The sequence below is a fragment of the Neophocaena asiaeorientalis genome, unplaced genomic scaffold (genome assembly GCF_003031525.2).
Source record: "Neophocaena asiaeorientalis asiaeorientalis breed wild unplaced genomic scaffold, Neophocaena_asiaeorientalis_V1.1 scaffold315, whole genome shotgun sequence".
Lineage (NCBI taxonomy): Eukaryota > Metazoa > Chordata > Mammalia > Artiodactyla > Phocoenidae > Neophocaena > Neophocaena asiaeorientalis.
The window spans coordinates 283,001-305,965 of record NW_020172011.1 but is presented as its reverse complement, the minus strand read 5'-3'; the positions used below and the strand labels follow the sequence as shown (position 1 = coordinate 305,965).

At 42.9% G+C, this 22,965-nt stretch overlaps 1 protein-coding gene across 1 annotated transcript; it reads right to left on the bottom strand.

Moving 5' to 3' along the window:
- Positions 1-220: 220 nt before the first annotated feature.
- On the bottom strand, positions 221-13,090 carry LOC112403327 (Fc receptor-like protein 2). Its single transcript, XM_024750738.1, is given in 9 exon segments — positions 221-549; positions 3,953-4,138; positions 4,141-4,242; positions 4,676-4,963; positions 5,762-5,772; positions 6,290-6,401; positions 6,404-6,492; positions 9,909-9,929; positions 13,008-13,090. Coding segments are annotated over 9 exon segments (1,221 nt in total).
- Between the last annotated feature and the right edge of the window lie 9,875 nt (positions 13,091-22,965).

Below are 22,965 nucleotides of genomic sequence, written 5' to 3'. Positions count from 1 at the left end.
TGGCAGATACAGGCTAATAATAGCATGCATAGAGAGTCCTTTATAATTCTAGACTACCTAATATGAACTAACAGTGTTGTCCTGACCACATGCTAGTGTAGAATGGGTGAGTGGTTCTAAAGGCAGCAGGGGCAATGGTGACTATCAAGGTGGGTTGGAGGCAGCATAGAGAAGGGCCTCGGAGCGGGATAAGCCAGTTCCCATGCCCCAGGCCCTGCCATCACCCGCCTTCACACACTGCGCCTGTATCCTCATCATGCCCACAGTCAAAGGTCTCCACTTGTTCACATTCAGCCAGGGCCTCTTCTGTCCCATTGCACAGGGCTACCTGAATAAATACAGGTCGGTCCTCTTCTGCCACTGGCAGATACAACATGCCTACAGGTGTGTGTTTGGCTGCTCCACAGCCCAGCTCCCGGCACACCATGGCCACATCCTTCATGTCCCAGCTGTCATGACACACAGTGCCCCAGCGACCTTCATTTTCCACCTCCACCCACCCACTGCAGTGGTGGGTACCATTCACCAAGCAGATTTTAGGTGGATGTTCTGCAAACAGAAGGGGTCAGAGCACACTCAGAAATGTCCTCTTGGGCTTCCCTGGTAGTGCAGTGGTTAAGAATCCACCTGCCAATGCAGGGGACATGGGTTCGAGCCCTGGTTCGAGAAGATCCCACATGCCATGGAGCAACTAAGCCCAGGCGCCACAACTACTGAGCCCGCACTCTAGGGCCCACGAGCCACAACTACTGAGCCTGCGTGCCATGACTACTGAAGCCTGTGCGCCTAGAGCCTGTGCTCCGCAACAAGAGAAGCCACCGCAGTGAGAAGCCCGTGCACCGCAACTAGAGAAAGCCCTCACAAAGCAACGAAGACCCAACGCAGCCAAAAATAAAAAATAAATTAATTAATTAAAAAGGAAAAGAAAAGAAATGTCCTCTTAGGGCAGTTCCCAATGTTAAGAGAGGTTGTTTGATAGTGGTGGTGATATGTGGGGTGGGGGTAGGGGGCTTGCTGATTTGGGAACCACAGAGCTTTGCTCTATCCCATGCTATTACCATCTCCTAAGAACATCTCACCCCACCTAAGGCCCTCACTCAAAGACACCTAGGAAAAGTTTTTGCTCTCTGAAAACAAAGGAATATGGGCACATAGAGACTTATGGTTTGATTCTTATGAGCTCAGAAAGATCTTAGAAAAAGAGGTTAGAGCTAGATCTTTCCCAGAAATGGACACCGAGGCTTAGAATAGGGAAAGGCCTAGAAAAGGTCAGTTGAGTTACTCAGTTTCCTTTTGCTCCACTCTGTTACTGACTTCACCAATCACAGGTTCATATTCTCTGCAGAGGGAAAGGGGTGAACACATCACACAGACTGGTCAATCCCTAATCTCTGCCTTTTTTTTGTTTTTGCTTTTGTTTTTGCGGTACGCGGGCCTCTCACTGTTGTGGCCTCTCCCGTTGCAGAGCACAGGCTCCGGAAGCGCAGGCTCAGTGGCCATGGCTCATGGGCCCAGCCACTCTGCGGCATGTGGGATCTTCCCGGACCAGGACATGAACCCGTGTCCCCTGCATCGGCAGGCAGACTCTCAACCACTGTGCCACCAGGGAAGCCCTCTGCCTATTTATTTGGTTTTTGTTTTTTAAACTGGAGTAATGTGTAAAGAGACTCTTTTCTCTGGGATATCTAGCAGAAAGGAGAGATATAAGCCTGGAGATGTCAGTGGGCAGCTTTGCCTGTCTGAGAGTTAAGCTAATGGAGAAATGCAGAGGAAAGAGGGGAGGCAAAGACAGAATGCTCGGCCAGTGGCACATTAGCCATGTCCATACCTGACCCCTCCCACCAACTTCATTTTTTTTTTTTTTGGACCAAGCCCTTTTGTATGGGATTTCTGTCATTAACAACCAAAATGTCACATCTTACACAGTCAATTACCAAGTTCTTGGCAAAGCCTCTGTAAAAAGCTAAATTTAAAAGAATTTTAGGTAATAATGTGAATATGATTCTCAAAAATTAATAGATTAAAAAGAGCAAACATATGTAAGACTCTATAGAAACTGAATAGATCAAGCAGCTAGCTTAATTTAATAAAATAAAATACTGAACTTTGTATATCCTAAACAGAAAATTCACATTCTTTTCAAATTCCATTTATAGTATTAAGAAAACTGTTGACTGTGTGTTAGGTCATAAAGAAATTCTCAGTAAATCCCCAGTGTAAAAATTATGCAGACTATATTCTTTGATAAAATTTAATACAAGGATAATAAAAAAAAATTATAATGAAAAGTTTTAAAAAAGAAATCTATAAGAAATTAATAAAATAGAAGATAAAAATGTATTCATAAGAAATGGTTGTCGCAAGTTATAAAATAAATATGTGAAACATATTTCACATGCTTTGGAAATCAGACAAATAAAAATATTATACATCAAAACTTGTAGGATGAGATAAAATGGTACTGAGAAGAAACCATGCAGTTTTTAATGCACTTATTAGGAAACAAAGATGAAAAATGAATAAGACATTAAAGAACCACATAAAATAAACTTAAAAAGGAAGAAAGATATACTGAAGATAAAGGAGAAATAAATGAATTAGAAAGCCAAAAAAGAAATAGATTTGAATTAAAAAAAAACAAACCTAGGGCTTCCCTGGTGGCGCAGTGGTTGAGAGTCCACCTGCCGATGCAGGGGACACGGGTTCGTGCCCCGGTCCGGGAAGATCCCACATGCCGCGGAGCGGCTGGGCCCGTGAGCCACGGCCACTGAGCCTGCGCGTCCGGAGCCTGTGCTCCGCAACGGGAGAGGCCACAACAGTGAGAGGCCCGCGTACCGCAAAAAAACAAAAAACAAAAAAAACCCTGGCCCTTTAAAAAGAGGAATAAAGACAAACCTCTGGCAAATATGATTAAGAAAGGGGTCACACAAACCAGAAATGAGAAGAGTGTATAATCACATCTATAAAGGCTGTCTGAAAATGCGATGAGAACACTATGTATTAAATTGGGGTAAAATCATCCAAATTATTTTAACAAAGGATAGAAAATTTGGAGAATAATAAAAAGGAGGATTTGACAATGGAGGTAAAGATATAACAGACTCAGAATGTTGTTTGGGCTAGTTCCAAAGACTTATCAAATATCAGATAATTCCAATATGGTTTTAAGCTGCAGGGCACAGAAAATATGGAAAACCTCTGAAAACATTCTTATAAGGCTAACCTATCCCTGAAACCAAAACTAGTTCAAAAAATAAAACTCACTTTTAAATAAAGATGCAAATATTTGAAATAAATATTAGTAAGTTGTATGTAACTGCTACCTATGATGATATAACAACTAAGAAGGGTTTATAGCAGGAATTCAATAATTGTTCCATATTAGGAAATCTATTAATGCACTTCTCCACAATAATAAATTAAAGAGAAAAAATTATATAACCATCATATTAAAGTAGTGGCAGGGAGCAAAATTTTTCAATTCTGTAGCCCTAGCCTAAAGTTCTATCTTTGCACCTATTAGCTGTGTGACGGTGGGCAAGTTACTTATTCTAAATTTAGTTTCCTCATTAGTAAAATGTGAGCTGTTAATGGAGATTAAATGAGATAATCCTAGTAAAGTTTTGAATCCTAGAATCTGGTTTGTTCATGGGGTTTCTACTTTTTCCTTAAGTATTTACAAGGTTTGGTTGTAACTCCTTGCTCGCTGAGAGCTCTGAGCATACACGTACCCCACTTCCAGTACTGCCTTGATCCTAGTACAGTACCTATTTCACACCTATATGTTGAAGTAAGTGACAGGGAAACGGGAAGGCCAGTGATGCTTTTGTTTAGACCAATGAGAAGGAGAGGCTGGAAGAGCTGACAGGCTCTTTAGGCTAGCTTCGATTCCCTGAGGGAGAGGAAAATCCATGGAAAGGACGCACAAGCCATGGTTTGGCATAATGGCAACTAGTACTGTGGAAGGAGATGTTGGACTTGTCCTTCCCGTGACGTTGGGCCCCCAGGCCACTGTCGGCTTCGCAGTCATGGTTCCCAGAATGCTCTGTGGTCAGAGAGAGGTTGAAGGATGCTCCTCCTCCAAAAGGCACCGAGGTGCTCCCCAGGGTGACATTTTCATGATAAAACCAGTATAGGATGGGGGTGATGCTCTCTTGTTCTCACAGCGAAGCTCCACCATGTCCCCAGTGAAGGTCTGGGCCCCAGAAGTACTGAAAGTGAGGACAGGATGTGACACTGGAACTGATAAAGGCAGGACTGTCCATCAAAGAGGGTCTCTCGTGCCGGCACAGACTTATAACCCACTCCATCCTCACCCAAGTGTCCACACAGTATCCCTCGAGCCCCAGGGATTCTTTCTCACTGTCGCACCTCCTGATCTAACAACACTGCAGAGACAGTTCCTGTAGAGCTTTGATAAGTTCTGGAGAGCGTGCCTCTGGCCGTGCCACGTAGCCTGCTTCCTGTATCCCCTTGTCATCTCCTTTAGCTCTTCTGCCACTGTAGCCATTGCCACCGCGGCCAAAACCACTGCAGTAACAATCTTAGCATGTTCAGACGGCTTCTAAACCTCTTCACGGCCCTGTTCCGTACCATCCTTGGAACATCCTCACTGCCACAGAAGGAAACTGACCCCATTTGGGACTCTCTGGCTAACTAGGAGAGTGCTACTTACTTCTCATGGAGATGTTCACCGCCTTGCTCTGGATGAGGCCATAGCCATTGTCAGCTGTGCAATAGTAGCCCCCTGCGTGGCTCTCCCTGATAACAGGGATCTCCAGCTCTGCTCTCTGGGAGCACTGACTTTTCTGCCCCAAACTCTCCCTCGTGTCCTCTCTGTGCCAGGAGAACATGGTGTCCCCTGTGCCTTCAGCCACAGAGCAGACAAGGACTAGCATCTTCCCTTTGACCCCCTGGTCCCCCTGGGGCTGGGTCTCCAGGAACACTCCAGATATGGGGATTCCTGTGTAAACATAAGAGGGCAGGTGAGGGCCTGATGTGGAGGCTGTTACTACCTGCTGAGCGTTATGGCAGGTGAAGCTGGTAGAAGGTTTAGGCAGAGGCATATTTTTATCAGGGAGGTGCATGCTGAGGGCCTTCAGGAAGGATCACCCTGCTACTGAACACTCCAAAACTTCAAACTTGCACTTTCTCCATACTCATTAGCCTTCACTAATGCCCACAGCCTACAGTGATCTTGCTCCTTCTTGATCTCCAGATAAACTTGGGGCAGTGGGTATGGTGGGAGGGGGACAGGGGGAGTCCCCACCCACCTCTGCCACTTATTCATTGCATGATCTTGGTAGATAAATTAATCTCTCTGATCCTCAGTTTTCTCAAAGATAAAGTGGATAATCATACCAACTTTACAGAGTTCTCATGAAGATGAAACAAGATACAAGAAAAATGATACAAGATACAAGATGTATAAAGAACCCATTACACGGGAGATATCCAGCAAATGGTAGTTATTACTGGTACCACCCTCCACGGGCCTGGCTGAGGTAGGAAATGTAACAAGGTAGTTAAAAGGGCAAACACTGGTACCGGAGTGCCTGGGTTTAAATTCCAGCTGTGCCATTTGTTTGCTGGGTTCCCTTGGGCAGACCATTTAACAACTCTGTGCTTTCAGTTCCTCATGTGTAAAATGGGGATGACAGTAGTATCCATTTTACAGACACTTTCACCCTACTTCACAGGGTTGCTGTGAGGACTAAACATAAAACTGCTCTGAGCAGTGCCTTCCTAGTACTTGGTAAACTTTCTACAAGTCTTCCCCTCTGCAAATATTTCTGAGCATCAGAGGGGTTCTGAATTGAATACAACAGCTTGGGTTCAGGCTTAGCATTTAGTAAACTGTTTATAAATGCTGGGGATCCTTATTGTTTTTTCTATCATCATCATCATCATCATCACCTCATCATCATTATCACCATCATCACTTTGTTCCTTCATTGCTCTACCTGGGTTAAATGTGCCTCCTAGTTGGGAGTCATTCTCTGGAGACAGAGACAATGATTTATTTATCTCTTGGTTCACTGAGCATACTTCAGTGCTAGGCATACATAAATTCCCCAGAGAGGGATTATTTTCTGACAGGGAGAGCAAAGCTATTGGGAAATGGTGCCATGGTAGCAGTTAATAAAGCAGAACCCAGATGGGTCATTGTAGCCCCCACACACACGGGGATGGGGGGAAGCACAGTTGAAAAGACAACCACAGGTCTGAATGGGAGCTACTGTTCTCTGTGCCACCGAGCCTGGCAGTCCAGCACTGAAGCTCAATCTACCCTTGTATATAGGATTGGTGACTCTGTTTTGAGATACTGTGAGATGCTGTCATCGCTTCACACCAGTAATATCTTGAGTCTTCCTTCTGTATTGATGAGATCCAAAACTCTGTGAGCTCCAGTCTGACCTCAGGGTGTGGCCATCCTTGAAGAAGGAGTAGCCAGCCACTACACTGTTCTGTGACCCAGCCCTACAGCTTGGGCTTTTTTGGGGGAAATTTTTCAGTTGGCAATGGAGCTAGAAATTATTAAAAATCAATTTGGAATTGTAGCACATTGGGATGAATTGCAGAGAAATGTTTGTTGCTCTGATAAAAATCTTAATCCAATGGAGCTGGAGGAATCAGGCTCTCTGACTTCAGACTATACTACAAAGCTACAGTAATCAAGACAGTATGGTACTGACATAAAAACAGAAATATAAATCAATGGAACAGGATAGAAAGCCCAGAGATAAACCCACACACATATGGTCACCTTATCTTTGATAAAGGAGGCGAGAATATACAATGGAGAAAAGACAGCCTCTTCAATAAGTGGTGATGGGAAAACTGGACAGGTACATGTAAAATTATGAAATTAGATCACTCCCTAACACCATACACAAAAATAAACTCAAAATGGATTAAAGACCTAAATGTAATGCCAGACACTATGAAACTCTTAGAGGAAAACATAGGCAGAACACTCTATGACATAAATCACAGCAAGATCCTTTTTGACCCACCTCCTGCTGTGACGAGGTGAGAGAGTGGCATGGACATATATACACTACCAAGCGTAAAGTGGATAGCTAGTGGGAAGCAGCCGCGTAGCACAGGGAGATCAGGTCAGTGGTTTGTGACCACCTAGAGGGGTGGGATAGGGAGGGTGGGAGGGAGGGTGACGCAGGAGGGAAGAGATATGAGGACATGTGTATATATATAACTGATTCACTTTGTTATAAAGCAGAAACTAACACACGATTGTAAAGCAATTATACTCCAATAAAGATGTTTAAAAAAAAAATCTTAATCCCAGGCCTGAACTTTGGATCATTCCCCTTCAGTGTAAAACAGAGGTGGTGTCAGACATGAAGGAATGGAATGGAGAAAGAGACTGGACTTGAGAGGGTTTGCTTAGGTTGTCTGCCCAGCTCACCCCTCCAGCCACAAATTTATGGTGGAAGGAAGGAGTGCCAGCTCTCAAGGTCTTCTCTCATTGTGTCAAGATCCAGTCTTCAAAGTGGGATCTGTGAAACTCTAATTCAAAAAGATACATGCACCCCAAAGTTCATAGCAGCACTATTTACAATAGCCAAGACACGGAAGCAACCTAAATGTCCATTGACAGATGAATGGATAAAGAAGATGTCGTATATACAATACAAAATATACAATGGAATACTACTACTCAGCCATAAAGAAGAGTGAAATAATGTCATTTGCAGCAGCATGGATGGACCCAGAGATTATCATACTAAGTGAAGTAAGTCAGAGAGAGACAAATATCATATGATATCACATATGTGGAATCTAAAATATGATACAAATGGACTTATTTACAAAATAGAAACAGACCCACAGACATAGAAAACAAATTTATGGTTACCAAAGGGGAAAGGGAGAGAAGGATAAATTAGGAGTTTGGGATTAGCAGATACAAACTATTATATATAAAATAGGTAAACAACAAGGTCCTACTGTATAGCATAGGGGACTATATTCAATATATTGTAATAACCTATAATGAAAAAGAATATGAAAAAGAACATATATGTTACATATATTCAGTTATATATGTATAAGTGAATCACTCTGCTGAAAACCAGAATGTAACAGAAAACAGTACATCAACTATACTTCAACTTTAAAACATGTAAAGTGGGATCCATAAGGAGGTGGAGAGGAAGCATTTAGAACTTTCATATTATATTAAACATTGTCTCATCTTTCCTCATCAAAACATTTTCTGTTTTTTTTTTTAATTTAATTTTTTGGGCTGCATTGGGTCTTCGTTGCTGCGTGTGGTTTCCTCTAGTTGCAGTGAGCGGGGGCTACTCTTTGTTGTGGTGCGTGGGCTTCTCATTGCAGTGACTTCTCTTGTTGTGGAACTCGGGCTCTAGGCGTGTGAGCTTCAGTAGTTGTGGCATGTAAGCTCAGTAGTTGTGGCTTGGGGGCTCTAGAGCACAGGCTCAGTAGTTGTGGCACATGGGCTTAGTTGCTCTGTGGCATGTGGGATCTTCCCGGCCCAGGGCTCGAATCCATATCCCCTGCATTATCAGGCGGATTCTTAACAACTGCACCACCAGGGAAGCCCCAAAATGTTCTGTTTTTGTGTGTGTTTTACAACATTCACCATCAATATAATGATCTATATCTATGTAATATATTTAAAGTACATGTTGCAAAATTTTTTCTTGATAGAGCAAAGTGATCAAATAAGTTCAGAGACAACTACTCTATACCTTTTAGCCACTTTGAAAGTTCCACCATTAGACTAGGAGGTTGGGGTGGAGGGCGAGGGGGGCATAAATGCTGATAAAGAAAAAGAAGTCTTAAGCCCTCCTGGAGGCCAAAAGTTTTCTTCCTCCACATTGAGACTGGGTAAGTTTTCCAGTAAAGATTATAGAGATGAAATCTATTTGATTAAAGAAATATTTGAGAAATAGGATTTATGTGACCAACTTGGTAATAATGACAGGGCAAGGGAGAATAAGAAATGATGACTCCAGGTTACACTGAGCCTGGAACAAGGATTGGACCATAAGTGGCCTTTAACTTTGACATATTACTTACAGACCCTTTCCTTAGAGGAAGGTACAACTGTACATATGCACACATTTTACCATGATTTCAGGGAGTTCACTGGATCCTATGAGGCTGATTCAGAGACCCTCTAATGTGTTAAGAACACTCTTGCTTAAAATTATGTCAGATATAATGTAATTTATATCATCAGACATAAAAGTACTAGATTTATAAGTATCACTTCCCCTCCCTATAATATAATGAATACTGTCTCAAAGGAATGATTCAGGAAGAAAATGTAACTTTCCAGTCTAATATAAAACAAAGCTTTCCTCTTTATTTCATTACATTAGAATTCTAATTAAAAAAAAGAAAGAAAGGAAAACAAGTTAGGCACAGATAGTTTGTAATCCAAATAAAAGATTGAGGGAAGTTCTTGTTTGACTCAGAGCATCTCCCTTGCCCACTGGTTTTCTCTCTGTTATAAATATTTTTCCATCACTGCCTCCAGTGCTTCTGGTGGAGGCCGTTGAGCTCCTGTGGCCAGAACCAGGAGAACGTTTTCCCAACAGTACATTGCATTGTTTGCTTTTCCTTCACAGTTAACTTCTTTCCTGTCCCAGGGCTTAAGAGTAAAGGGAAAATAATTCATTGCCTTGGAGGGTCAGGGTAGGGTCTTTCACCCATCAAACAGGCGGGTAACAAAGATGAATGTGACACTGGAGTATTCCTACCCTGGCTGGAACTAGGGTGAGACACTGGCCTCCTGCTCTCTTTACCCCAGTCCAGGCCCTGATCCCTGGGAGGCTGAGAGAGGCGGTACCTTCCTTGCATGGAAGAATAAGTATGATTCCCAGAGACTAAAAAGAACGAAAAAGCAAGTAACTCACCTGACTGCACCCTGAGAGGAGCTGTGAGAGAATAGAGTCAGAGAGTTACCACAGGACCAGGATAAAGATCTTTTTTAAAAAAGTTATAACCCTCTAAGAACCTTCCCAACAACTCTATTTTTCCCTTTCTTTCTATCCCTTCTTCCCTCTACCCTCATCCTCCCTTCCCTTCTATCCTCCCTCCCTCAGTTCCTCTATTTATTTTCCCTCCTATTTTTCCCCTCCATCTTTCCTTCTTCCCTGACTCACAAGCAACACTCTCGTAGAATCAAATACTTGTTTTGTAAGACCCACAGTTTATAAACACAGTCCATCTCATTTACCAGAAGTTGGTTATTTTGTAGGTAAAATCTCAGAAGTTTTGTGATTTATTTTCTCCTCTTCCACTTTCTCTTTTTAAGAATTTTTTTTTTTTTTGAGACATTCTGCCTGCCTGGTGGCAACACACAAGCCAGGAAGGACCAGGAAGGAAATGGAGGTGTCCTCTCACATCTAGTTGACACTGTTTCTCCCTTTTTCCCTGTTTAGATCTAGTACTGTATTTGCATCCATACACAAGAGTCATATTAATCAGCAAAAACCACAATCTCATCTCATCATCTTTGAAGCCTCTCCAAAATTTAAGTCTAGGAAAGTTAGAGCTTAGCCGAAAATGTGGTAGCTTGAAGTGGAAGTGGGGTTGGGGACAGAGTACGATTTAAATGGGTTAGAAATAGAATTTACCCTAACAGAAAATTCCTTTGATGTCCTTTTAAGAAGTTTTCCAATTTTCCTAGAGATCAAAGTAGAAATGGTTATTAAACAAAGGGAGAAGGCATCAGTATTTGGAAAAGAAACTCACAGTACTTTGTTTTTCCTGAGAACCCTGCTCTGCTCAGTACCCATCTGCATATTACCTATTGGTCCTGAGTTAGAAGCTGAAGCCCATTCCTACTCATCCCAGCAGAAGAAGAAGAGGTTCTGGGATGCCCAGGCACAGGGGGTTCTGCCCTGGCTGCCCCCAAATCCTGCTCCAGCATCCTACCCACCAAGGACCAGAAGCAATGGCCACAGCAACATAAGGTTGGAAGTGAGAAGTTCTCCCAGTGACAGGTGCAGCTCAGGTCCTAGAGCAGAATCCACAGTCTATCCCCATGGACTGTGAAGCCAGGATTGGGCACTGTGGTTCAGCAGGGATTTTATAGAAACAGAAAAAAAGGAAGTAGGAAAGCTCTCTGCTTGACAATCAGCATTGTCCCCACCCCCAGCCCCACATATGCTGAGAAAATAAATGTTCTTTACAGAGTTTCTCAGATATGTGTGTATTGATTAGAAATTCTCCTTAAAATGTAAGATGTCTTCACCTTATAGCTAAAGTCCCTCTAGGGAAGCTTTCTAACTTGTTTTGACTTTGCTGATTTAGTTCCATACCTGCTAAAATTCAAATTACCTGCATGGTCTCTTTCAAAGGGAAATCCCCTTTACCACTCAGAATGCATGGTCTGTTATGCAGTTCCTAATATTGTGACACCATGCTAACACCGCATGGATGCTGCCCTTTGGAGATCTTCCCAGACCACATGAAGAAATAAATAAGCATTTGTTAAAAATAATGGTGGATTAGGATGATATTAGTTGGTATTATGTAGTCCGGGGACTCAGGAAGATACAAATTCTACCCAACCCAAGTCATCCCTGCCCATGAGATGTTCCAGACTGGTACAAGCAGAATGGAAGAAGTAATACACTCTATGGTATTAACCTTGAGGCATTAGCCCCAAATTACTTTACAGTGGTCTAAAGGGCTTTAACACACACAGAGCAGGTCACCTCTGTCTCCTCACACTTTAAATTTCAAGAATAAATTTTGAAAGAGAGCTCTTATATCAGACTGGAAATAGAATCAGTCTAGTGTTTAAAAGAAGCGACTTTAATGAAAGGACTGACTCACAGAGATGGGGACAGGGTTGAAACAACAAACTAAACATGATGGGTCACCCCGAGGCCAGTCACAGTGGGACACTGTTTCAGCTGAAGAAGCAGTGTGAAGAAGCAAGGGGAGGAAGGACTGTTACAAGAGCCTAGTGAGAACTGGAGTCACCAAGGAGGGGCCGCCAGGCGGAGCTGTGACTGTGGAAGGATGAAGCTACTGCTGGAGATGAGACGCTGAAACTGAGAGGGAGGAGGAAAATGCCCTGGCCTCTCCTTGCTGCCTGGTCTCCCCTTAGCACCTCCTACTGATGGAGTCCTACTGTACACCAGAGAGGCTGGCTGATGCAGTCTGCAGGAGTCAGCATCCCAGGGCACAGAGCAGCAGAGAAGGGCAGTGCATGGGTCTGGGGGTGGGGTGGGGTGAGAGTGGCTCAAATTGAGAGCAACTAGTGTAGATCTAAATGGGGGGGAAAAGGTTATACCAGCACTAGAAGCTCCTTCCCAGCAAAAACCTTTCTGTGTCCATGTTCCCCACCTGATACTGTCAATGTGTGGGTTGTTGAGGTGAGACCAAGAAGATATTTGGGTGAGGCACAACTGAGCACCTTGATGATCCTCAGTCAGCCACATTAAGGAGGAATATTTTTTTTGTTTTGTTTTGTTTTGTTTTTTTTGCGGTACGCGGGCGTCTCACTGCTGTGGCCTCTCCCGTTGCAGAGCACAGGCTCCAGACGCACAGGCTCAGCGGCCATGGCTCACGGGCCCAGCCTCTCCGCAGCATGTGGGATCTTCCTGGATCGGGGCACGAACCCGTGTCCCCTGCATTGGCAGGCAGACTCTCAACCACTGCGCCACCAGGGAAGCCCTACTTGTGTTTTTATATGATTTAAAGACGATAACATTAGCAGATTCAGCTCTGAACATACAACACTTTCTGGATCATGGCACCAGGTTTCTTCTTGTGAGACAATAATAACGTTCAAGGCTATTTTATTTTGGAGAGCAACTTTTCTCCTCCATTGAGAGCATTTCAGTTTGGTAAGGACAGGCTTTGCTGGCTGTCATTTAAGGCTTGCTGGGTCAACTTTGTGAGGACTTCTATATATGCTGTAATGTCTTCCAGGCCAATGGAGGGAACAAAGACAACAGCCAAACTGACCGTACTAATGGAAAACAGAACATGCCCACTCGACCTCGAGGAGAATGAGGTTGGCAGCTTTAGGAATTCGGGTGTGCCCTGTGTGAGGCAGCACGGTCAGGCATGAGGACATGGTCTGGGGGTAGGATATGCCAGACCAGAACCCTTACCTTTTCTCCTCTTTTAATGGTGTGTATCCCATTCCAGTTGCTGTGTGTTTCAGCAAGTCCAGTTTGTAGCAGGGCAGTTGGACCCCAATGGAGATCTAATAGTTCTCCCTCACCCAGGGGTGTGAAGTATCTCACCCATCCTGGCGGGACTGAGACAGGAAGACAAGAATGCAGCCAGTTTTGAAAAGGACCAGGGAACGGCCTTGAGCAAAACAGGCCTTGCCAGCTAAGGAACAAAGGCCCTGGGGGCCAGAGTTCCAGAGAAAAAAAACTAGGAATAAAAAGTTAGCTTTATCTCTGTTACACTAATGAGTATACCTGGTTGCCACAAGACAAAAAACTCAACTATACATTTTAAACTTACCTCTTCCTGTGCTTTCTTGCAAAAGAGTCTCATGCATTTCTTTCCCCTCACAGAAGCACTGCCTATTCCTGATAGCCACCCTTTGATCACCTGCTGCAGATCAAAGAAGTCTGATGATTTCTGGAAATGAGACAAAACCTCACTTTTGTTATAAAAGCAACTCGGCCCTTCTACTGGGGGAGCTGGCACTGTTTTTCTGCCTTCACCCTTCCGTGCAAGTTATCTCTTTAAATAAAAAGCTTTGCTTGCCTAAGAATCTTGTGGAGGCCAGATTCAATTCTATGATATTGCTGTCTAAGAATCTGGAAAGGGCCCCGATGACAGGATGTCCCACTGAAAATTTCAGTAGACAATTCCTTACCTAGGCGTGATGGGGCTTGATGTTCTCAGCAGCATAGCTCATTGATCCAATGGCTGTTTCTTGTGATTCCCATACCTTTACGATACTTAGTGCCTCAGCAGTGGTCCCCAATCTGGCATATAGGGCAACAGGCTCTGCTGGTTAATCATTCAAATGTATGAAAGCCTGGGACATGACTTTGGTCCACCCAGCCAAGGTGGGTTTACCTGTTAGTAATTTACTCTGCTGTTTTCTGTTTGTTTGTTTGTTTTTTTGCGGTACGCGGGCCTCTCACTGTTGTGGCCTCTCCCGTTGCAGAGCACAGGCTCTGGACGCGCAGGTTCAGCAGCCAGGGCTCACGGGCCCAGCAGCTCCACGGCACGTGGGATCTTCCCGGACCGGGGCACGAACCCGTGTCCCCTGCATCAGCAGGCGGACTCTCAACCACTGTGCCACCAGGGAAGCTCTGCTGTTTTAATATTCTATTTTTCTTTTTTATTAACCTGCTGCTTGCAGGTTATAGGGGAGATGGAACCTCCATTTAAGGTCTTGTTCTTCTTCCCAGTCTTGCATTATCATGACTTTTGAAATGTGACCCTTAAATAATGTCTATTTGATGAGGGTACCTTTACATGGTTCTCAGCTTCTTTAAACCCCTAATGGTGGTAGCCTGATTTGCTTGGCAACAGGAAAGAGCTTGAGTTAAGCCAGACACAGTATACACACTCACCAAGGCATATTTAGAAGCCTCACTCAGAGGGAGGGGGTAATATAAGAAATCTGTCAATCCCTCACCAATTGGGAACTCTGCTGGATGGTTCCAGACTACTTTGGCAGTTGCCTTGGATGTTGTTTAGAGTACACAAAACATGCTGTTACTGTATTAACCGAGTCACTATATTTTAAAGGCAACCTGGCATCCTCGACACTATGCCATCTTATCCAGGTTTTGCGGTGGCCACTCTTTTTGTGCACTCAATCTGCTGTATCTACTGAAGGGTCAGTTTGTAGGGCTTGTACCTAAGCTAGGGCAACAGCTTCCTGATTGCCAAGAGATGTCAGTGTCTGATGAGCTGGAACATGGAAGACAGTGAGGATGGCCTCAGGCTCTTGCAGGTGAACCCAAATGTTTTTCCACATACTCTGACCCCCAAGGGCTTATTTATGATCGTCCACCCCTCGGCTCCCCATTGTTCAAGCCATAGGGTTAACCCCATTAGAAAAGCCCAACAGTCAGTACAAGGGGTTAGTGGCCCGAGTTCCGCCAGCCAAACTGCTTGAGGCTAGCCCACTGGCTGCTGTGTTTGCAGGCATCTGAATACCAGACATAGAGGGAATGTTTTTCATTCACTTTTTATAGGCTTCAGGGGGCTACCACAGGAATAGAGGGGTGGTATTTGGAGAATCTACATACTCTACAAGGCCTAGTAGTGCCCACATTTTTAGAGACAGTGGGCTGGCAGATAGGGTGCTCCTTTGCTGCAAATAGGCTGCAGCTAAGTTAGAGTGGGGGTTTGAGCCATGGCGGAGGTGGGTTGCTGGAACATATTTTTAATCCACCCCCTGATAGGAAGGGAAGTTCTTACCATGATGTGCTGTTCCTTTGTGAGATGCCGTACCTTGAGGAATGCTGTGTACACTGCTAGGGGCTGTTGCTCTGTGGGAGTCTATCAGGTTTCTGCCCCCTTCCAGAATCCTAACTATACTCTCTCCTTCTTTTGTCTCTGCCACAGTGCCTAACTCACACCTTCCAGAATCACCGATACATCTAAATCAAATGGTAGCCCTGCTTGGGTGATGCCCAGAGCTTTAATTTGTTTCATTAGTATTTTTGCCTTCTCAAAGGTGGCTTGCTGCTCTGATCCTCAGCCCCCCTTATGCCTTCTTTTTACTAGGAAGTATAAGGGACAGAGGCACTGTGCCAGGTGGAATAAAACTCTTCCCAAACCCCCAAATCCCTTCAAAGCTTTTCATCTCATTTACATTCTTAGGAGTTTGATAGGCTTGCATCTTATCAATTACAGCTTCTGGGACAGCGCACATCTTACCTGACCAGACAACTTCCAAAACTTCATGGTAGTGCCTAGGCATTGAATTTTTGCAGGTTCACTGCTTATCCTCTGTCTTGCAGATGTTTCAGCAAAGCCTACAGAGTGTCCTGCAGCAGAGGCAAGTCTTCATGTGAACATTATATTATTAATGTATTGGGCCCATTTTACTGATGTGAGGAAGAAAAGGAAGGACAGATCTTGAATTATCATCCCGTGACATATTGTGGAACTGTGCAGGTAACCTTGAGGAAGTTCTTGAAAGGTCCATGTGAAAGCAAAATGATCTTCGTTATCAGAAACCTTATTTGTAAGATATCTTTCTCATGAGTCTCTTGAAGATGAAGCACTTTTGTAAGAACATTTATGTTAATAACATATATTTATATAAAATAAACCTAAAGAAAGTTTAGCATCAATTTTTATTTGACCAATAATATAAGAAAATTTTGTCCTTTTAGTAGATGAAATAAAATGAAGTTTCAGTTTTACGTAAGTATATTATTGACATCGTTTCATTTTTTCTTTATGTCAGTTAAATAGAGCTCTTAAAAATAATTTTGGCAATATCCTTCAGAGGTAGAAAAATACCACATATACATAACATATAGCCATAGATATATGTAAACATACACAGAAATTTAAACATAGACCCCACAGTTTTTATTCAAAAACTTTAGCCATGAATCAGGTACCCACTTAAATGGCAAATGATTTTTATTAGTATTTTTGGGGAAGACTTTTAAGATTTGTATTTGTCCTTGATGAATAACCTTATGGAGGCTGTGGATTAGATTTTGAGCAAGAGAGATTCTATAGCAGTAGAATTTAAAAAAATTTTAAATTCTGTCCCCCCGCTTTTTTTCAGTATTTTAAAAATTCTGTCCCCCCTCCCCAGCCTTCTTTCAGTATTTGCCCACTGTGTTGGGCAGTGTTTTAGTTATCTCCTGGGGTGTTTATATTTTAAAGACATGATAAGATTTACAACTTCAAGGGACAGAGAAAGAATGCAAGTTTCCTCCTAGGTATTTTGGGCTATATTTCTCTATTATTGGAAGTCTAGAGTAATTGTTATTTAAAATTTTCCTTTGTATGGGGGCTCAGATGGCATGGTCTGTTTTATGGTCAATCATCATAATATCCTTCCCCTTGTTCTGTTCACTTTCCCAGGGATTTTACCTCTTAGCATCTTAATCAGGCTTTGTCACAAGCACTTGGACCCTAACCTGTGGCAGCTTGTGCCCTCCTAGTTTTGTAAAACAGTGCATCAAGTTCTCCAACTGATTATTCTGCTCTTCCACCTTTCTGCCAGCCCTGAGCTAGCAGAGCAGTGGACAACAGCACATTCTTTTCTAACTTCACCTCTTGTTCCAACTTTCTAATTCAGGCCTCAGCTTCCAGTTGGGTATTGGTGGCCAGCCTAACTGCCCAAGTAGAGGCCAGCCCACTGAAGCAGCCATTCATTTCTCTTCCTTGCCACAGTGCACTCACTGTGTGTAGTTTCTCAAACAAATGTATTAAAGCAGTTGGCATTTTCAGGGCATCCCTGTACTCACTTGGCAGTCCACACACATCTAACACAGAAGCCACCCCTCCACATATAGAGGTCGATGGCCAACTCAGGATTTCCCCCATAGATGTCAGTTTCCCAAGGCCCATTTTGTTGGTCTCCTGGCTGGCTCACCAATTGTTGGTTCACAAACTGACCCCCATACACAGAAGGCAAGGAGAGACAGAAGAAAGAGGCAAAGGACTCCAGACTGGTAGGTGGCAGGTTTAACAAGCAAGGAAACTTACTTAGGAGGCTTGTCTTGGATGGCTACAAGACGAGTAGATTTCTGCACCCTCTCGCCAAATCTTATAAGTTTATATAGAGGCCTTAACTGGGTTCAGTCATGTATACTCTCCAGAGGCTCTCAACAACACATTGTTCTGTCAAAGCTGTATCCTTGAAAACAGCTCCCACTGTGAAGACAGTGGGCAGGACGTACACTTCAAATACAGTGGAGGGCATGAAGAGCTTCTGATTGCCCAGGTCCAGGTCTCAGGTCAACTGGAGGTCACGTCCTCTTGGTTACCTCCTCCAACACAATTTCAGATCCAGATTCCAAAGGTAGCTCTTTTTAGCCTATGCTATAGACCTTTATGACTTTACAAAGCCTTTTCCCTGAGCCAGTCTACCCCTGGAATACAGATGTGTGCATAAGTGTTGAAACAAGCTAGAGCTTGTCTAAGCTACTAGGTACAGGTCTTTCTCTGTTGATTTGTTTATGTTTAGCAACTGTGAGGATCAGGAGGCTGGAGGAGGCAGCATCTGAGGGCACAGACTCCAGCCCTGCCTTGTTGAATATATGGAAGAAGAGAGGGTAACAAAGAAATTCCATCCATATAGATACATATACATTCTGTTTTATAACGCCTTTGATATTTCACCCTCTAGAAGAGTGACAAATAAATGTTCTAGGTAAGCTTTTATTCAGAGGTAGATATATAAAGGTGGCTTAAGTCAAAATGATTGAGAAAGAACAAGATTATATGACAAAAATGGGCATGAATGACAGAACCAGAGACAGAGAAGAAATGGTGCCACTGGAACATTCCAACCATGAATCAAGGATTTAATAGTAAGACATGACAGTTAAGGAGCAGATGAACTGCAAACTTGATGGATATTCATTATTACATGTTCCTCTGAGATCTTACTATAATATATGGACACTTTATCTTCTCAAATATACAAAGACACAAAGGTAGAAATTTTTCAGATAACTTGGGAGGCTCAAAACTTTCATAAATGATCCAGGGACATCAGATTAAGAGCCACTAGCCTACTGCTGTGCAACACAAAGGCTAGCCAAGATAGAGATGGACTATTACACAAAGGACAAATTCCTGAAAAATACAACTTTCTTAGTGGATGGTAAAAGCTGGCTCTTCTCTTTGTTAATTAGAATTTTAAGACATGAAAAGAAACCTGGTTTGCTTTTGCCAGTTTATTATCCAAATAAGAGAACATAGGACTCCTAAGCTTTCAGAGCTGCCATGGCTCCTATTCTCCAGAGCATCCTTCATCCCTCTTGGTAAGGACACCCAGCTAGGGAAAATAGAGATCTTGGAGCATCTTTTAGCCCCACATCCTCCAGCTCCACACACAACATCTTCTCTATAGATGTGGCAACCCTCCCAGGTTGGGTGAGGAAAACCTCACTTAAAACCAAGAGAATGGGCAAATGTCAGAGGTAGGGACTAGTATGTCCTCAGAGCAATCATAACCTGGAGAGCAGGAGAGCTTATTCCTGCAAACTTTGGCAAAAGGAACTGGACAGTCAATTGTCACTGAAAGAGGCATCTGATAGATTTCTGTCTTATGGTGCCATAGTACCCAGAGGTTCAAAAGAATGAAGAGGAGGGGAACTCATGAAACTATTTATACACTAGGGGGTGAAGGTTCTGCAATTAGCATAGGAAGGACTTTTCAAACTTTAAATCTTGCAATGCTCTGAGAAATGTTGTGAATGTTTACCTGTCTTGCCTCCACGTCTCCAGAATGGAGGAGATTGCCAGGAGAATGGGAAGAGTCATGAAGGCAATGAGTCAATTCTCTTGACAGCAGACCTTGTTTGGCAGGTCTATCATACCCACTGGAGCAGAGAGACTGTGGAGCTTCAGGGAAAAGATCCAATTAAATGTGAAATAACCTCCTCTCAGGTTCTAGGGAAATTTGAGAGAGAAGTAATCTTTCCTAGGATCTAGGAATACTGCAGGTGGCAGACTTTACGAGTGATATGTCCAGTCTCTATTGGTGCTTTCCCTACAATGGTCTCCTGTCCTCCACCTAACCCAGGTCACTGATGCTGACATAGAAGTAATTTCAAAATCTTCCTTTTCCCTTTGGAGTGGTATCTCAAGGTCTAGTACAGAATGTGAAAGGTCAGCCTGGAATCTGTGGTACCTTTGGCCAGTAGGTGATGTATTCTAGGTTGTATTCTAGATCTGGCCATTAGCCTAAAGTAAACATGGGGAGACCCTTGGTGAATTCAGTGACTATAGCAAGGTCATGTTTATAGTAATATCCTAAATCCTCAATGTTCTGATGCCTCCTTGCACTAGTAGGAATTTCTGTCTTTCTCCAGGACTGAGGACAATCAGGAAAGGGTATAAGTACAAGCCCAAAGACTCTGAGTCAGGCTGCAGAAGCAGGTGTCATATACATATTGTCCAAGAAGATGAGGTCATGTTGGAATATGGGGGTATCAAAGTCCTACTTCCAAGAGTAGAGATACCAAAATAAAATTTAAACTGATGTTCAGGCCACAACTAGAAATATACAAATTATGAAAGGAAAAATCTCATTGGTAAAGGTAAAATATACAGTAAAGGTAGTAAATTAATCACTTATAAGTCTAGTAGGAAGGTTAAAGAGTCATAAAATCATCTATATCTGTAATAAATATTTGAGATACACAAAATAAAAAGATGTAAAATATGATGTCAAAAACAGTAAACACATGTGTGGCAGGTTGTAAAAATGGAGGGCTAAAATGCATTTGAACTCAAGAGTTAGCAACTTAAATAATCATATATATATATAAAATCTCGCTATATATAAACCTCATGGTAACCACAAACCAAAGATCTGTAATAGATACTCACACAAACAAGAGAAAGGAAACCAACATAACAATAAAGATAGTCATCAAACCACAGGGAAGAAAGCAAAAGAAGAAGAAAGAAACAACAACAACAAAAAAAACCCTGCAAAAACAATCCCAGAACAATTAACAAATTGTACTTATTAACAAATTAGTAAGTACATAGCATGTGTTAAATTTATATTTCTACCTGTTTGCTGTCAGTATACGGAAATGCAGTTGATTTTTGCACATTGATCTTGTATTCATTGACTGTACAGAACTCATTTATTGGATCTAGGAGGTGTTTTTTTGTTTGTGTGTTTGTTTTTTGGGTTTTCTATCTGTATATTCTTGGGGATTTTCTATGTAGACAATCATGTCATCTGCAAACAGAGGCAGTTTTATTTTTTCCTTTTCAATGTGTATGCCATTTTCCCCCTTGTCTTATTGCAGTGGTTAGAACTGTCAGCATTATTATTATTTTTTAAATTAATTAATTTTTGGCTGCATTGGGTCTTCGTTGCTATGTGCAGGTTTTCTCTAGTTGTGGCGAGCGGGGGCTACTCTTAGTTGCAGTGCGTGGGCTTCTCATTACAGTGGCTTCTCTTCTTGCGGAGCACAGGCTCTAAGCATGTGGGCTTCAGTAGTTGTGGCACGCAGGAAAGCCTACACTCAAGCAGCTGAACAGGGATTGAGAAAGATTATGTTTGTTTTCTCTTAAAATGCACCCAGTGATTTTCCATCTCACATTAGAGAAAGAGTACAAAGGTTTTCACAGTGTTCTATTAGACTACCAATGTCATCTAGCTATCCAGATCCACTTTTCTGACCTCATCTCCTAATGCTTTCCCCTCATGCTCTCAACTTCAGCCACAGGAACCTTCATGTTATTCTGTGAAAATGCTCGACACACTCTTGTCTCAGGGCCTGTGCACTGCCTGTTCCCTCTGCTTAGACTATTTCCCCCCTAGATAACCGTGTGGTCTATCCCTTCATTTTCTCACATGTCTGTTCATAGGGCACATTATCAGTGAGGCCTTGCCTGACTAACTCATGTGGAATAGCAACTCTCTCCTCCATCTCCTTTATATTCTTTAAAAATAGCATTTATCAATATATGAAGTGTTATATATTTTGTTTACATTTTCTCTCCCCACTAGAATATAAGCTCCACAAGGGCAAAGACTTTCTCCTTTGTTTCCTGTTATATCATCCATGCCTGATAGTGCCTCCTACATGCAAATGCTCAACATCAGTGGAAAGAATGAATAATATCAGTGTTTGAGAGTTTAGTCTTATTGTACCCTCAATTTACTGACTTGGAAAAGGATTACACTTCAGCTATGTCAAACTCCATATGTTACTTCAGATGGCCCTATGCAGGGTGTCTCTGTTTTTTTCTTTCTACCTGGGAGGTGTTCTGGGCCTAGACAGGAGAAGAAAGGACAGTACATATGAATTGCTGACAGAGACTAGTGTAGCACAAGAGAGTAGATTGGACTAGAGGCACAGATGTCAGGAGGTATTGCTGAAACCACTTCCTTTTCTCTACCCCACAGGAAGCAAATATCTGGATACAGAACCAGTACACAACTTCTGTGTTTCTGAATAAAGCTTCTGTAGTTTCCCAGAAGGAACAAGGGCATTTCTGATTTGTGAGAGGTTGCGTGTGAAGGAGGAAGCTCAGGGACCCTGCAGCCGCTCTACTTCTTCCCTCTTCACTCTAACAAAAAGTAGTCATGATGATCTTGGAGCCAGGGTTTTTGTTGGGTCAGGACTGATAAATTTTGAAAACTGTCATCTAGAGACAGAAACCATGGGTTAGGAGAGGCATTAGTAACTGGGTAGATGGGATTTCCAGGGATGAGTTGTATCTTTTCCTAGGGAGATACTTCTGAATAGGTAATTATCATTGCTTTCCCTTCATGGAAAAATACTGATTAAAAACTTGATGCTAAATACAGTGTTTTTTTGTTTTGCGGTACACGAGCCTCTCACTGCTGCGGCCTCTCCTGTTGTGGAGCACAGGCTCCGGACGTGCATGCTCAGCGGCCATGGCTCATGGGCCCAACCGCTCCGCAGCATGTGGGATCTTCCCAGACTGGGGGACGAACCCATGTCCCCTGCCTCAGCAGGTGGACTCTCAACCACTGCACCACCAGGGAAGCCCCTAAATACAGTGTCTTTATGTTTGTAAATTCCTAACTTAAAAAATCTAAACTACTATACGTGCTGCATTTAATCCCAAAATATCCAAAATATATCAAGCTAAGGTGGTTGCAAAAGAACTTCATTATTGGGGTATTAATCATACTAAAAATAATGAAACTAATTTTAGGGAATTGGTTAGATTAATTATTGTACATTAAAAAAATGAAATGTGGGGCTTCCCTGGTGGTGCAGTGGTTGGGAGTCCGCCTGCCGATGCAGGGGGCGCGGGTTCGTGCCCCGG